The 16,552-nt window shown below is 32.3% G+C and overlaps 1 protein-coding gene across 1 annotated transcript in view; it reads left to right on the forward strand.

Moving 5' to 3' along the window:
• LOC132943321 (protein Wnt-2) overlaps positions 1-16,205 on the forward strand; it is a 70,069-nt gene extending 53,864 nt beyond the window's left edge. Inside the window, exons 3-5 of the mRNA XM_061012268.1 lie at positions 10,969-11,252; positions 14,672-15,062; positions 15,815-16,205. Coding sequence (XP_060868251.1) covers positions 10,969-11,252; positions 14,672-15,062; positions 15,815-15,966 — 827 coding nt within the window. The 3' untranslated portion in view covers positions 15,967-16,205. The remainder of the gene's footprint in view (positions 1-10,968; positions 11,253-14,671; positions 15,063-15,814) is intronic.
• The last annotated feature ends 347 nt before the right edge of the window (positions 16,206-16,552 follow it).

Genomic DNA, 16,552 nt, shown 5'->3' on the forward strand with positions numbered 1-16,552 from the left:
AACTCTCGCTCGCCGCCGCTCTTCTTCGTCTCACTTTATTTATTTGTCTGTAAGTCGATAATATCGATGCCAACGCGAACGAATGGGCCGGACACATCGACAGCGGCGCACTATATAATAATATATAAGCGCGCTATGTGTACAGCGCTGCAGCGGGTAAGACATCGCCCGCGATGAGTTCAGATTTTTTTTTTTTGTTACGTATAAGTGTATAACATAGTTTATACGGATAAAACGTTTCAATTGTTTTTCGTCCGGTTCAATATATGCGACTCCGAAACCTTATCCCGACCATATTATATTAAATGCTTTATATACGACAACTGTAAAAAAAACCGATCGAATGTATACGCGTGATCAATAAATATAAAAATGTATTACGTTATATACAAAGTGATTCACCATTCACCGCATGCATGCTCACCCCGTTATTTTCTATTCAATAACGCAATTATTCGAAATTCTATGATTTTTTAATTTTTGAATATTCTTAAAGACCGAGTTTTCTAATAGTTTTTTCGCACCATTTAAGGAGTGTCCGGACGTGACGTTACAAACATCTGTTTTTCTAATGAGAATTGAGAACAACCCTTATTTACTTTAAATTATAATAAAGCAGATAATTTTGTATGAAAATGTTGTGTCTCTGAATCAAAATTTGTACCAGTAATTTCCGACTTATTCAACTGTATGTACTAAGAATACTAGTCAATGATACTAGCCAAGGCTATGGTTAAACGAAAAATTAAAATAATATTTGTAAATTGAATATTTGTTTGGTCGTGTTCCTGTTAGTTACCTATTATTGGTAATTATTCAGATATTATCGAAACTCTAACCCCCAACTATTTATTCATAAATATTACATGATAATATACATAATTATAATATTGTGTATAAGTACATTATCTATTATCTTTATTACATCATTTTGATAACTCTTATTACCTAGCTATTTATAATATAATATTATTATTTCACTATATATTAGTCGTAGTGTAATTTTAATCACAAGTACCACTGGGCCTCAGCCCGTTTTATTAAATCATTTAAATATATGAATAAACATTATTATTAGTATTATTATTATTATAACTTGGAAATTACTCATAAAAATATCATGTGCTGAATAATATATAGTACTTAAAAATGGGCGGTTCTCATTTGTAAAACAGAAGTTTGTATCGTCACAGGACACTCCCTTAAATGGTACGAAAAAAAGTATTCAAAAATACCTATGGTTTATTAGAATATTTAAAAATTCCAAAAATCAGATATTGTAAAGCTGCACTATTAAATAACAAAAAAAGGGGGGATTGGCATGATGCTCTGTGAATCACCATGCATAATAAACTTTATTTTATTATTTACATTATACTGTATATAATATTATGTATATTAGATAACGATTTAAAAACATCGGAATCTCAAGACTGTCCGCCCCTTTGTTTACCTGCGAATAATAATAATAATAATTACCATATAGTTTACGTCAAAATTAGCATATTGTCGAAGCGGTGCCTTTTTCTCTCGTCCCGTTTACGATACATATATATTATAAATACACATTACATATATAATATATATAATATATATATATATATAACATTCAAGCGAACGGCGCTCATCCGAATCGACGGGACGGCCCGTAAATGGTACCAGCCACTTTAAAAATAAAATTGGAAATTCGCGCAAAGTGCACAGTGCGTAGCAATGTACACACTTTCGGAGCGAGACGAATGTACTTATTTTGTTAAGTGTGCGGTATCCAGGGTAGTCATTTGTGTGTGGGGGACAGGGGTACGACAGCACCGTTAAACTCAAAGATGTTGACATTTATTGGCCCCCTCCCGCATTAATGGGCTCCAATAAATCGTCATCATTAACTTTATTATAATAGCAATATAAATTTTGAAATAAAGTATTTTTTTTTAATACGTTATAAATTATAATATTATTATTTATTAATTATCTTACCAAATACCTGCAGCTATATTGTGGAGTATCACGCCGGCGACCGTGTTATTATAGTGCTGTTACCATTGAATATTAATTATTAATTTATTAATAGTTCCGCAAACATAACGGTACCTATATAATAGGCTATAACGTCTGAAAAGCGAAATCAACCCAATTTAGCTATTAATTGAAAAATATACATTATTATAGTCGATATAAATGATGATTGAAATTAGGATCATAAAAGAAAAGAAGAGTACTTATATTTACGTACTTACAATTATTATTTTATTATAATATTATTTTATACGGTCTGGTAAAATGTTAAAATTGGCGCGTTAAAAAGCTCGAACATCTGGAAAAAAATTGAAACGACGCCCATCACGGTATATATACCTACTTAGACTATAAACCGAATTTCCTGACTAATATATTAATAGTATAATAATATGTACCGCGTTGTGTGAATGTTTCACCATGTCTTAACACGTCCTTATACGGCGAACACCGACGTTGGAGGAAATTTCCGTATAATGTGACTTGATGTTTATACATCAAATACTTTCCTCGCTGCAGGGCGCTCGGTACAGTAGTCGAAATTCAAACTTTTTGACAACGAATAAACGTATATAATACGAGACAGAGAGAGACAGAGACAGAGAGGGAGGAGAGGAGAGCCGTAAGTAAGTTACGTGTGCAAGAAACTGATCGCAAATATTTGCCCACGTTCAGCACACACTTAAAATGTAAAATCCCCCCCCCCTCGATAAGCTATAAGCTGCAGCAGCTGTTGCTCAATACACGCGGTCAAATTTATATATATATAATATACGAAATGTAAATAGGTATAATATAATATCTTGTATTATATATCTTGCATATATTTTTTTTTCATCGAATCGAGCTCGAAGTAGGTAGACGGTATGATTAGACGGTACCAATTTCACAGCACGGGCCATCGCCTCTAAAATGTCAATCGAAATATGAAAACTAACGAAAACGGCGTGGTCCAAAAATCGACATCATGATAATATTATTATACTATTATATCAAAATATACCTATTTAGTTTTTGTTATAATTATTAATAATACAATTGTTTGTACAAAATCAGCGCTATTGCTCGCAATAACGTATCAAACGATCGCATCGAAACGCCGTGCAAATCGAATAACAGACATCAACAGCGCAATATTGTCGGTCAGATTGTCAGATGAGTGCAGTACGTTCGGTTGCGTCCCGATCGTGGAACGGGAGCACTCTTCGACGACTCGGCCGATAGTCGATATTAATATAATATTATTTATGTGAATTATTATACATAAATTACGATTTATATCACTGTCGCGCAATTGCCGTTGTTGTATAGGTCAATCGAAAGGTTTTGTTTTCCCCGGCAGCAGCTTAAAACTCCGCATAATGTACCTAATTTATAAATATTATATACGACGACAACGATATTTTACTTAAGGGCCATTTTTACAATGCCCGGTTAAAGTTAACCGGCACTTAACCGGCCGAATTCCGCCGGTAATAAAATCTGTTATCAGTCGGTAAAGACTAAACGGCAGAAAACAAAATTAATTCTGCCGGTTAGCGTAATCAGACACTTTACCGGACATTGTAAGAACGGCCCTTAAATGTCTTAACGTATATAATGTACCGTAAAATCGCGAAATCGTCAGTCAAATACTCAAATCACAACGATATATTATTATAATAATCTCAGTTCACAAAAATGTGTCAATTGTGTCAAATTGCGTACGTTCAACTCACGGACTATGATTAACAGGACTGGAAACGAACAATAGTTTACTGTATAATGAAAAGATCCACATCCGTTACGGAAACTCAACGAGCGATTGTAGCGCCATCTCCTAGTATCTATTTTTTTCACCAGCTTCCTACGCTGCTCTATTACTATATACAGCGACTAAATTTTAGTTACTCAATTTTGTCACCACGATCGCTCGTTAACACTTTCCGTAACAGATCTTGATCATTGATAAAGGTTCGTTTCCAGTCCTGTATATCTTAGGGCCTGTTTTACAATCATAGTTTAAACCTCGGTTACGCCTAACCCACTGATTTTACCGGCCGAATTCGGTGGTTTAACCTTAATTTAACGATTGTAATACGGGCCCTTAGTCCGTGGTTCAACTGTATAAGACTTGAATTCTGTAGGCCCTCCGTCTGATAGAGCAGTTTTGATGATAATGTCGACGATTATAATATAATATTATGCAGCGTGCGGTGAAATAATAATACTATAGGACATGTAACGTACCAATATAAGTCGTAGGCGGAAATCCATTAAAATGTTGGGGGGCTAATATTTTTAACAATAATTTGAGCTTAGGAGCTTCGATTTCAGACAACTAAAAAGCCTGGGGGGGGGGAAGGCATATGAAATAGTTTGGGCCGACTTAGCCCGATTTTCACCTATGACTATAACGTCTACTGAATATTGAAAACGATATGCGAGTGTGAGGTTTGTGGTATTGGAGCCACTGAGTTTGATATAATATGATACCGCCTCCTCTTCACCCATAACCAAGTAATTGGTTGTTATTTGTAGGAATAAAACTCATACATTTATAATTGCAGATTCATGTTACTACGATGCAATAATATATTAAATGTACCAATAGGTATATTATATATTATAATAATATTTGTACCACCTATAATATATAACTACTAACACAAACAACATTAAAATTTTAATTTAGTTAGACTATTGAACTTATTAGAGGTTATGGGCAATTATTATTAATTGTAATCATTTCTCAATTTAACTTATAAACAAAATTATGAACCAAATAGTCACCTCTATCGTCTGAAATAGGTCTATTTTTCTTAAAAATGTTGAATATTAACCAATAATAAATAATAATACTATATTATAATATTACGGTATAATTTTTCAGATTCTATTTTGTTTACGGTTCTAACATTATTTTCAATTCACACTAATCGTACTGTAAAAAAATAATAACTACAAGCAAAGTCCGTTGAACGTCGAGTGGAAATAAAAATCTGATGATAACACCGAGAACGGTCACATCATAAAAGTATTTATTGGTGATTTAAACAGTGTATATAATAATAATATAGAACCGGAGCAGCGTTAAAGACTCGTCTTTTGACAATTCAACGGTAGTATTAATGTGGGTGCGGAGTCTTAAGGGTTGGATATAATATAAGAGAAGAATACGAAAAATTAGTGTTTATATAGCAGACCAAATCAATATTTAGTATTTCATCGTCGGAGCCTCCGAAAACTTTGAAAACCGACGACATCTTGCCGTTGCGGGGCAGCGATGATATTGTATTTACGCGGTAAAATGTTGCTTCCGCGGCGGCGTGTCCCATTTTATCGATCGGACGCGCGCGCTGACCGCGGCGGCGGCCTCCCCGATGTAGGTATACAATAATAATATAATGTGGAAAAAACTTAGAATTTCGGTCGCAAAGGAATTTCGGGCCAGGTCGTCGCACCGGAGAGAGCATTCAAGAAATTAATCGCACTCCACGGCGTATTAATTTGTACCGCTGTGATAATATAACACAGGCACTGCTGTAGTGTGTAATGTGATGCTTGATCCACACAAAGTTCGGAAATTTTTTTCTCCCCCTCCGCCTCAAATCGCATTCCGTTGGACGTGAAAAGCCCAGCAATAATACAACAACTTACTGTACGATTACAACACGCCCGCATGCCAGAACGGTGTGTGTTTACCGAAATATATATATGATATGCGACGATATGCTCGTGAATTCCGCGGATTGTTCAACCTCAGTCGATTTGATATTATTATTATTAAATTATCACCACGCCGTACGCGGATCAATCCGCAGCCAACCGCGGCGTTATGATAAAACGTCGACGGTGGTAAAAAAAAAATCGCACTTTTGTTCGTATCTCTTGATTGATGATGGAACTTGTGCACTTGTAAATATTAATAATAATAATAATAATAATACAATAATAAGGTCCGAACACATAAATCCCTAGACTCGGGATTCGCCTCGAAGTTGTTATACGTATATAATATTATTATATTATATTTCAGAAGTCTGCGTCCATAAATCAACTCATTCCGAGTCTGGGTCGTATATAATAAATATATAGAAGAAACGTATAAAAAATATACTATATAAAATTTATATATTACAAACCGTCGTATTATAATGCTGTGGCCGCAATGAGAATTGCGCGCATAATTGATTGCTGTTAGGATTTTAAATTTTTAACCGAGCTCCCGGGAATTAATATCTCGTCGTCCGACGCTAACCGTTTCGTTAACCACGATTAGCGAATGTCCGCGATCTTGTTTTTTGCCTCTGACCGCAAAAAAAAGTCAAAATTGAACGGTCGTGCGATGATCGTGAAGTTACGTGCAACGCAGACCATGCGTTGATTCACGCGACCTCTAATGATGACGAACTAAATATTACGTCTCTTCCTCGGAGTTTGATTGGCCGAACTTCTGAACTTCCACAGTAATAGGTACCTATTATATACGCAACCTTTGAAATGGTTCTCGTCTTCGCACGTTATTATATTATATTAGGGTGTGCTAAATTTACGTCACACGGCTTCTGAACAACGACTCGCGATACTTAACCGTGTTTCATATCAATAATAATAATAATAATAATAAGAAGAAGATCCGCGTCGATCATTGCGCGTACCTACATCACATGCACACACGCAGTCTGATTATATATAATTATTTCTAGTGCGATCGTCAAAAACAGCCTATGACACTCTATTGCTAAACGACCGTTAAAGTGGCGTGGAACTTGTTATAGACCTAGAGACTATCGGTGCTAGAATCCACTCCTTTAAAGTTTAAACGCATAGAAATTAATTTATAGAGGTAAATTTATTGTTCAAATATAATATAGTTAAGATATAATTATGCAAAAGCTAATACAAATTGTATAAACAATATCATCGCACTTATATAGTATAACGTGTATTTAAAATTTAACTCTTTGATCTTTAACTTGAGAAAACTCAATAACAATTTTATTTTTATTTAATGATAAAAGTCATGAGATCCACCAACTTGGACACACCTTTGATACCATTGGACCGTTATGCCGTTGGCAGGATTTCCTCTCACATCGCTAGACACGCTTACATAATATTTATATACTTGTACATCCGATATCGTTCTCGCGCAATGTTTAGGTAATGGTATGATATACTAAATTTATAAAGTCACGTGCATAAAGCTAAAATGGTTGGCTCGTATTTCCTCGTACTACAAAGTGTATACCATATAATATTATTCCTTGCCTTGCCGTATCGTATAAATAGTCTGTAATAATATTTTCGTTTATGTATATTTCGTGTTATTTTTTATATAATTTATACAAATATATAAGATATAATAATATACATTACATTATTATATATCTTGTATATTTGTGGACGAATTTTGACCAGGACACGTGCCAGTCTTAAAACGTTGAGACACGACGATAACGATATCGTGTCGCGTATAATCCAATTTAAATCGAAGAACGCGGATAGCGTTATTTCATTCAATTTGAGACGCGTTTTTTCGTCGGAAAAACCAGTAATTTATGCATTGATTGATGTCCAACTATGTAGCGAATTGCTGCACGAAATGTCATATTATTATCATTGTTATACGATACTACAAAAATTATAACGTGTGTATATATTAGCCAACTATTATTATAAACTGCTACTACATGTATATTATATTATTATATTATGTCATGTCTAATGTAGATATAAATAAGTTATGTGTACAATACTTCAACTGTGGTTCAACAAAGGTTACTTAAATATGGTATACTGATATTGATGATCGATTGTTGTTTTCGACGTGTCAGCCTAAAACCACAGATTATATAAAATTATATAAAATTATTTTTTATATAATCTGTGTTAAAACGGTTGGTAATTATTGGTATTTAATAATATTATGTGATGTTCCACGCGATGCGATTCGCGCGTTTGTCTTATAATAGTATAAAATGCATGAAAGTGCAAAGTAGATTGTTGATTACAGTGTTCGGACTTATGTAGATAATTATTTATTCATCTTTTATCTTATCTAGATAAATAGTTACAAGGTATCTAAACGTTCATCTTAGATAATTTTTTTACTCATCTAAATGAATTCATCTAGATACATTTTTTTATTGATAAAAATCGCGAAATTGTACAAACGCATTTAAATATTTATACAGATTCTCAAACCAAGTTTATGGTTTATAAATAATGTAATTATTTTTATTTATATCATCATTATTTTTATTATGTTCCTAGTGCCCAACTAAAATATACCTAAATTTAAAACCCATTTAAAAAAAAATTGTATCTTTTTTTATCTAGATAAAAAGTATTTATCTTTATCTTTATCTAGATAAATATGAGTTAAGTTATCTTTTATCTCTATCTAGATACATTAAAGTTGCATTATCTTTATCTTTATCTAGATAAAAAACTACTTATCTAATCCGAACACTGAAATGTCGAATGATTGTACTATAATTTTGATTAAACTAGCGAACAATTTCCTGTTGATTCGGGTACCCACCTAACCTTTGAGAAAGGGATTAAAGAGACAATTTTCTGCGGGGTTTTCAGAAAAACAATATTTATTTAAAATATTGTTTGCGACACTTGATACTCCAAAATACTTCATAAGCAAAAGTTTCAAACATTTTTAGTTATAGCCTATAGGCTTATCGAAACTTCAAAACTTTGACATTGAAGACATTTTACGTAAATAAAATAATGAACGACTAAAAATGTTGTTATTCTGCTTTATTGCGCACGTTTCTAAACCGTTTTTAGCATTTGGACAGGTTTTCTTCTCTGGTACCACTACCCATGCGTTTTGAATATGAATTGGTTTGTCTGAGAGTTAAAATCTGAAATTATGGGACTTCAGTTTCGCTGGATTGTAAGTAAATATATTATACAATACTCCGATATAAGGCATTATATTTTTACTCGAACAAATGTTTTGTAGTGTATATTATTTTTTTTACTCTCATGCTTATTTCCCAAGTTCAAGTAAATTTCAAAACTAATCTCTGAGTATTTGCTTCATTTGAATTTTAAAATCTTATTTTCAAAAATGTCCATCGTTAGTTGCCTTGGAAACGGTGCCTTTAAAGATTTTTCAACTTTGTATCATCGATTACTACGGAATATGAGAATGAAGAACTTTTTTTATAACAAACATCAAAGGGAAAATGATTTATGTACAATGATAATATATGAACACGATACTCATTGTTAGGTAACTGAAATATTCATACTTTATTCAACGTCTGCATAAAAAGTTTAATATTTTAACGAAATAGGTATTTCAACTCCATATGTCTATAACTCCACGTGATTATTGATTTTATGGGTAGCTTTGTAGTGATATATTTTTAAGTACAGTAGTATACATTTTTTAATTTAAAATAGCACAATATATAGGTACCCACAGTTTTAATTATAGTTTTAACGCTGATGCGATGTTAAATGTGATCGCCCGATTGACTAGTAATATGAATTCCATACGAATGATTGTTTACATTCAAACACATTTCAATTTAAAAAAAAAGCTCAGTAAAAAACCTATTCACCATGGAACTATGTATATTAATCATGTGAGTAAAAATTACTTTAATGAAAATGGAAATAAATTGTATTTATGTTATTTATGCACTGTGCAAACGATTGAACATAAAATGTATACACTAGAAATTTCACTGTATCACAATTATAATTTACGAAAATTCAATTTTGAAATGCAAACATTGCAAAAAAAATAAACCAATGTTAACTAAAAATAAAAAACCCCTTTTTTCTTATTTGTCAGTCCGTAATATTCGTTATACGTGTAAACAACTATGGACAGGAAATTTTATTTTAAACTTTTAAAGTGCAAACCTGTGTTTTGGCAGTGTTATAGCGCAAAAAACTTCCACAAAATGTCATATTCAACTATAAGAATGATAGATAAATAATACCTACACTTATTCACATCTCACTTTTAACGTATATTTTGTACTTATTCGTACTATTTAAATCACTAGTCACTCGAATGGTAAAGGATCCTTTACTGCTAGAACTTAGACTTCTTAATTTACATCAGACTTCAATGACATGTCTATCAAGAAATGTATGAACTATATTTACAAATCTTGATTCTTCGCTATGTATTTAGTGAGCACAAATATATATAAAATTGTATTTAATATACCGATTACGGTTACCAGTAGGCCTGAAATTATATTTGGGCAATATATATTATAATATACAGTTGATAACCTATTAATATATTGATGTAGCCAAGCATTGAGTATAGGATAAGTGTAACTCGTTGTGGTTTAAACACGTCAACAAGAAATCGAAATCAAGTTCAAACTTTGATAGTACTATCGTTGATGGTTTGTTTAGTGGTGAAAATAATGGCTAGCACAATGTCTCTGACTCAGCAGAAGAGAGTTAAGCCAACTCAACGATCTACCCACGTTTTGGGAATTATCGATTATTGTCGTCGTAGCTGGCAAAAACTGTCGTGGTGTTCCAGTCACGTACTTCACTACCTACCACCATATCATCTAACGTTCTCCGTTCTACTTTCTAAGACTAGAAAATTAAACTAGTGAGCAGTGGTCAGATTAAAGACGTTGTTTGTCGGTCGCGTGTAGGATTTACGTGAACTTTCAGGTAGTATGGTTTTTAATGTCTCGCATAATAATATATAGTCCGAGAACCAAATCGGAGCGTGCAATCGTAATATAAAAGACAAGTTCTCGACCACCTTCATAATATTATTGGCATAACAGGCGCGTTGTTGCACTCGTGGTTCGCGCACGATAAAACAAACTTCTCATTTCTCATTGTAGTAAATAACAATACATAATATTCATTGTACGTATTTTAGTATCGGTATGTTTTTTATCGATCATATTATATTATTTTATATACTCAATTCTGTCTGTTGTTTGTTCGCAGCTAGCCGAGAAGCGGCTTACATGTACGCTGTGATCAGCGCCGGTGTGACGTACGCGCTGATGGACGCGTGCAGCAGGGGAAACATATCCATATGCGGATGTGACGCGCACTACCCTAGCGCCCTGGACGATGGACCAGCGGCGGCCGCGTGGAAATGGGGTGGATGCAGCGTGGACTTGGGCTTCGGCATGGGGTTCGCCCGGAAGTTCCTGGACGCCCAGGAATCGGACGCCGGCGATTCCCGGAGTCTGATGAACTTGCACAACAACAAAGCCGGTAGAAAGGTACATACAACAATGACAGTGACAACAAGAACAATACAGTTACGCACTTACGCGTGATTTTATATTACAACTTAACGATGGATCACTGGCTGTGGCCTGATTCTTAGGTAGTTAACATGTCATAGTGCATGTTTTCGACCGGATTTAAATACTGTTTCGATGTAATACTGAGAGTGAGACTGGCTGTTATGTCAAGACACCAGGACGATTTACTAAAAAAAACAGGACAATCCTCTATAGTATTATGATACAAAACGTTCTATAGGACATTACGTTGTAATATTAGAGGAATATGTTTTTTGTGCATATCAATAACATAATATTATAATGATTATGGTCACACGGCGTTCTGTTTAGGCAATTTGAGTACACCAATGTCGTGGATTAGTGTCTCTAGTGTTTTATAAAACACTAATCTTATAATACGGCTATTTTAAATAACATTACAATTTAGTTAATTCAAACATTAAAAACTGCATTAGCTATAAAATATAGTAAACCTAACCATAACTAATAACTATATTTATATAGGAATAATAAGTAAATCATTTTAGTTATTTTACCTATTAAATAGTTATATTTACTATAATTTGTTTAACTATAATATTATAGTAATTTTTTTTCCCGTGTAGAATAAACCATCCTGTATAATTTTGTATATACGCACATAATATTTTATAGGGTATAGGTTATAGATGTCAAATCATACGATTATGAAGACATAAACAGTAATAATAAAAATGGTATTTTACATCGATACATAGTTATTACTAGTTGACAAGTTAACTTTGACCATTCCAAGGTATTTGCTATACAAACATTTTAGCTCAAACTATAATTGTATACTATATAGTATTATACATGCATTGATTGAAATTATTTTATGAGTTCGTTTTGAATTGAATACTAGCAATTAGGTTAAATAAGTGATATTAAAAAATATGTATATTTACATAATAACAATTTCTATTTGCCAATAATACCTAAATTTTTTCTATAATCGATGTGGTTACATATTCTTATTATACTCGACGAATAATTAACTCAGATAAATCGTATCGCTCTCTATTATACATATTATAGGCAGCATTATGGAAATAATAGTTTACCTAACGCGTAATTCGCTATTTTAAGTATTATTAGCCATCAAATTTAAACATTTAAAAGTTCTGAGTAAATGTTTCATAGATATTGAGTTTTTTTTTTAATTATATAAAGTGTCCGCGAACACCAAATCCAAAATAAACTTAGCTGAGTTAAAATTATTTATTAACTTTCCCAGTCGTGTACTGAGGCATATGCCAAGTCCCAAGGTTATTTTACAAAACGACGTTATTATTAACATTGTAATACTTACGCAAAGGTATAAGCCACGCACAAAACTCCATTGTTACACTGTACGCGCAATGTGTACCTAAATATTATAATATCATAGTATAATGTATAATAATATATAATATTATAGTATTTACCTACTTACTTACTCATCTATCTGTTATAAAGCTTTGTTTGCGTATGTACCTACGATGCTGTTTTTATTTGTAATAAATTAAAAGCGGATCAGGTACAACAACCAAAATTTTATTGTTGTTGATAATACATTCGATTGAGAAATAATTCCAGTAAAGTGCCAGATCCTTGTTTTCCATTTAATAGACAGTCGAAATTTATTTTAAATTGTCAGGCTCTTCAGTATTTTTGTTATTAATTTTTAAAATATTTTATGATTCTAACAATTATATACATAGATACGTATTACAGGTGTTTGTGGAATAGTGAAATTTTTGTTTATTTGGAAATCTGGTGATACATAATTGAGATTTGAAAAATTTTATCACATATATCAGCTATATATAGGTTTAATACAAACAGACTATCCTGACAAAAAAAAATATTTTGTTTGTGTTTTTAATATTTCAGAGATACCTAATAAATTATTTTAAGAGTTAAATCAAAAACGCATCATTTTTAAAAATTTATTATTTTTATTAAAACGTGAGCCTTTTTTAATAGCAAGTTCATTTTTTTTTTAATGTCGATTTTATAGATTAAAATTCAAACGAATAGTTTCCGAGTTATTAAATTGTGTGTACTGAGGACAATATTCATCACTTATAAATAATGATTTTACATCAAATTTAAAATAGATGTTAAGATGTAATAATTTGTATATTTATTATTATACTAGGACATGTCTTATAAATTATAACATTTTAAATAATTAATATTAATATAAGTAAAATCATTTGTAGATCATCATAGCCCTTATATTTTTCAAACTTGTTATTATAGAGTATAGACTATTATGCTCAATGATTAGAAACTTCTAGTTCAAATATTACGTTTTATATATTTATAAATATTAGATTTACATTAAAATGTTAATAAAACCATCGTCTTAACAATTTACAATAAAAATTAGTTATTCTCATTCGAAACAAATTTTCCTTTATTTTTTCTACGAGACAGACATTTTTTAAAAATTTAAAAATATGGTTTCTTAGTATGTACACTTACAAATTCCAAAAATCAAAATTAATAAATTCATTATTGAATTTAAGAAATGGGGATGAGCAAGCTTGGTGAATCACTCTGCAAATAGGTATATATATATTTTAAAATACACGTCGATTCTCTTTATTTATTCAATTATTTGTATAATATTTATCAATACTAAGAATTTTTAATAACTGTGTATAACTGTACTCTGTGTAATATTACTAATATTTAAATTAAAACATAACCTACCTACTATAATATTATAACGAATTAAAAATAATTATCAAAACTAAATATAAAGTATAAACAGTAAAGTTTGTAATATTTTTATAATTTTAATATAGTTTTTACTTTGTGGTAATTTTATTAAAATTGCCAACATTTTGTAGCAAAGTAGTTTATTTCTAAAATGTATTACATTTTTTTTTTTTATTTATGGCATCATATATTTCATGATTCACTATATTATTATAAATAATTAGTTTAATATTCGATAGAGTATAATAATGTTTCATACTATAAATGCAATGTGACGAGTTGAGAAGTTAATGTTCATTTTTTGTTGTAAATTTTTTCTTTATTTAATTTAATGTATATTATGTTTATATATGTTAAACAGATGTTCGTGTCTGAGATCCACAGTAAAATAAATAGTACCTAACCAACTCTAATAGGTCCTTATAGAAGTTAGGACTAATATAAGAAACACAATATTGTATCATATATAATATAGTTTTATGTTGTTTTAGTATTACATTATAATTATAATTTACAATTTAGTCGGATATACTTAAAATGATTAATCGTCAAATCGTTATATAATAATTGTTATACGTCCAACCACGCTCTACATGAGAGAGTGTATAATATTATAAACATAAAATATTCACATGGTCTCCTGACATATTGTTTGTTCTTAGATTGTCAAGATGCTGTTGAACACCGACTGCAAGTGTCATGGGGTGTCAGGGAGTTGTACAATGAAGACGTGTTGGCACAGTTTGCCACACTTCCGGGAAGTCGGCAAGGCTCTGATGCGAAAGTACCGAAAGGCGCGCAGCGTCCAGGCCGCGGGGGCTGTGGCTGCTGTCGGCGGTGGTAATCCGCAAAGGGCTTCTGGCAAACGGTCGTCAAGACGACTGAGGCTCAGGCTCAGGTCAGCCAGGTCAGCGGCGGCGGGGTCGGCGGATGAGGAGGAGCCGAAAATCACCGAGCTCGTCTACCTGGAACAGTCACCTAACTACTGCGACCGGGACTTTGGCACAGGGTCGCTGGGCACGTACGGCCGTTCCTGTAACCGGACTTCTGATGGTGAGTCTAGGATAATATTATGAAAGACCGTTCATCTACTTTTTTTTTTTGCTACTTGACAAAACGATTGAGCATGACGCTATATTATAAGTTACCTATGTATAATATAGTAAGTATACTTATCAGGTACTCACCCGTTAGTGAATCGATTGGCGTTTGCGTCGTCCGTGTTACTTCCATCCACGGCAGTAATGTTTTTCATGATTTTAAATAAACTGTATAAAGCTTATGATAATATGTCGACAGATGTTTTGTGATTAAATTGTCGGAGCAAAACTAACCGGTCTTTACGTGTACACAAAAACCGGGCAAAATTATTATTTTTCATTTTTTTTTTAGTTTCCATTTCGAGAAAAAGTATTTATGATGACTTTGTTCCGTTTCGATTCCGCTGTATACAATACTGTATATTTCGTAACTCTGTGGCTTGGCGTGAACAAAGGCTATAATTTCACTTTTCAGAAGAAATGTACGTTACTTGGAAAACGTCATATTTTGTTTTAGTGGTTTTTACAGTAGTTGGCATAAGGCATCTGAAAACGTCATGTGACCAACTATTAATATTAATATCAAGATTAGCCATCGCAGTGGTATTTTGAAAAAGATTAATATATTTTGACATTGGCCCTCTTTCTCACTCGTGTACTTACTATTATTTTACTGAGCTCAATCCATCTGTCACCGTATCGGCTGTTATTATTATTATTAATTGTTTTGAATGTATAATCATCTTGTCCTAATTGTTTCCATAGGTACGGACGGCTGTGACCTGATGTGTTGCGGACGCGGTTACAACACGCACCAGTTCACCAGGACCAAACAGTGTCGGTGCACGTTCTATTGGTGCTGTTACGTCAAATGCGACACGTGCGTGGAAAGGACCGAAGAATACAGTTGTAAATGACGTGCTCATATGTATTATGTAAATTATAATATTATAACATAACGAGTGCCTACTCGTTATGTTGTTAATAAACTTATCATATCTTTTTAGTATTGTACGAGTGTGTGCCAATAATATTTTATACAAAAATATTTCGAAAATACCATAAACAATATTATTATAATAATAATTTATATATTATGATATTTTATAGTTCTATATTTTAAAAATAAAATTACCGTTCAAGTTGTGTACAATAATATGCGCTGTGTGGTTGTGTGTCTTTTTAAGTTATTTCTTTATTCCTCCAAACACCATTTCCGGTGACTACCCGACCGAAAGCTGCTGCTACAACGCAGTCAATACTGTGAGGCGCAAATCTTAGTAAATTCGTCTATAGTATTAACTAGTTTGAAAGTATAAAATTGAACTAAGTAAAACCGTTAATTTATTAATTATCACCTACAACTAGGACCGTTTAATTAATTAATAAATTAACTCAAGTCAATGTTGTTAATTAACTCAAGTCAATGTTGTTCATATAACATTAACTTGCTTTCCCTAGCCTCGACAACTCTAATAAATGTACTCACTGGTTAATTCATTT

The sequence above is a fragment of the Metopolophium dirhodum genome, chromosome 4, assembly GCF_019925205.1.
Source record: "Metopolophium dirhodum isolate CAU chromosome 4, ASM1992520v1, whole genome shotgun sequence".
Lineage (NCBI taxonomy): Eukaryota > Metazoa > Arthropoda > Insecta > Hemiptera > Aphididae > Metopolophium > Metopolophium dirhodum.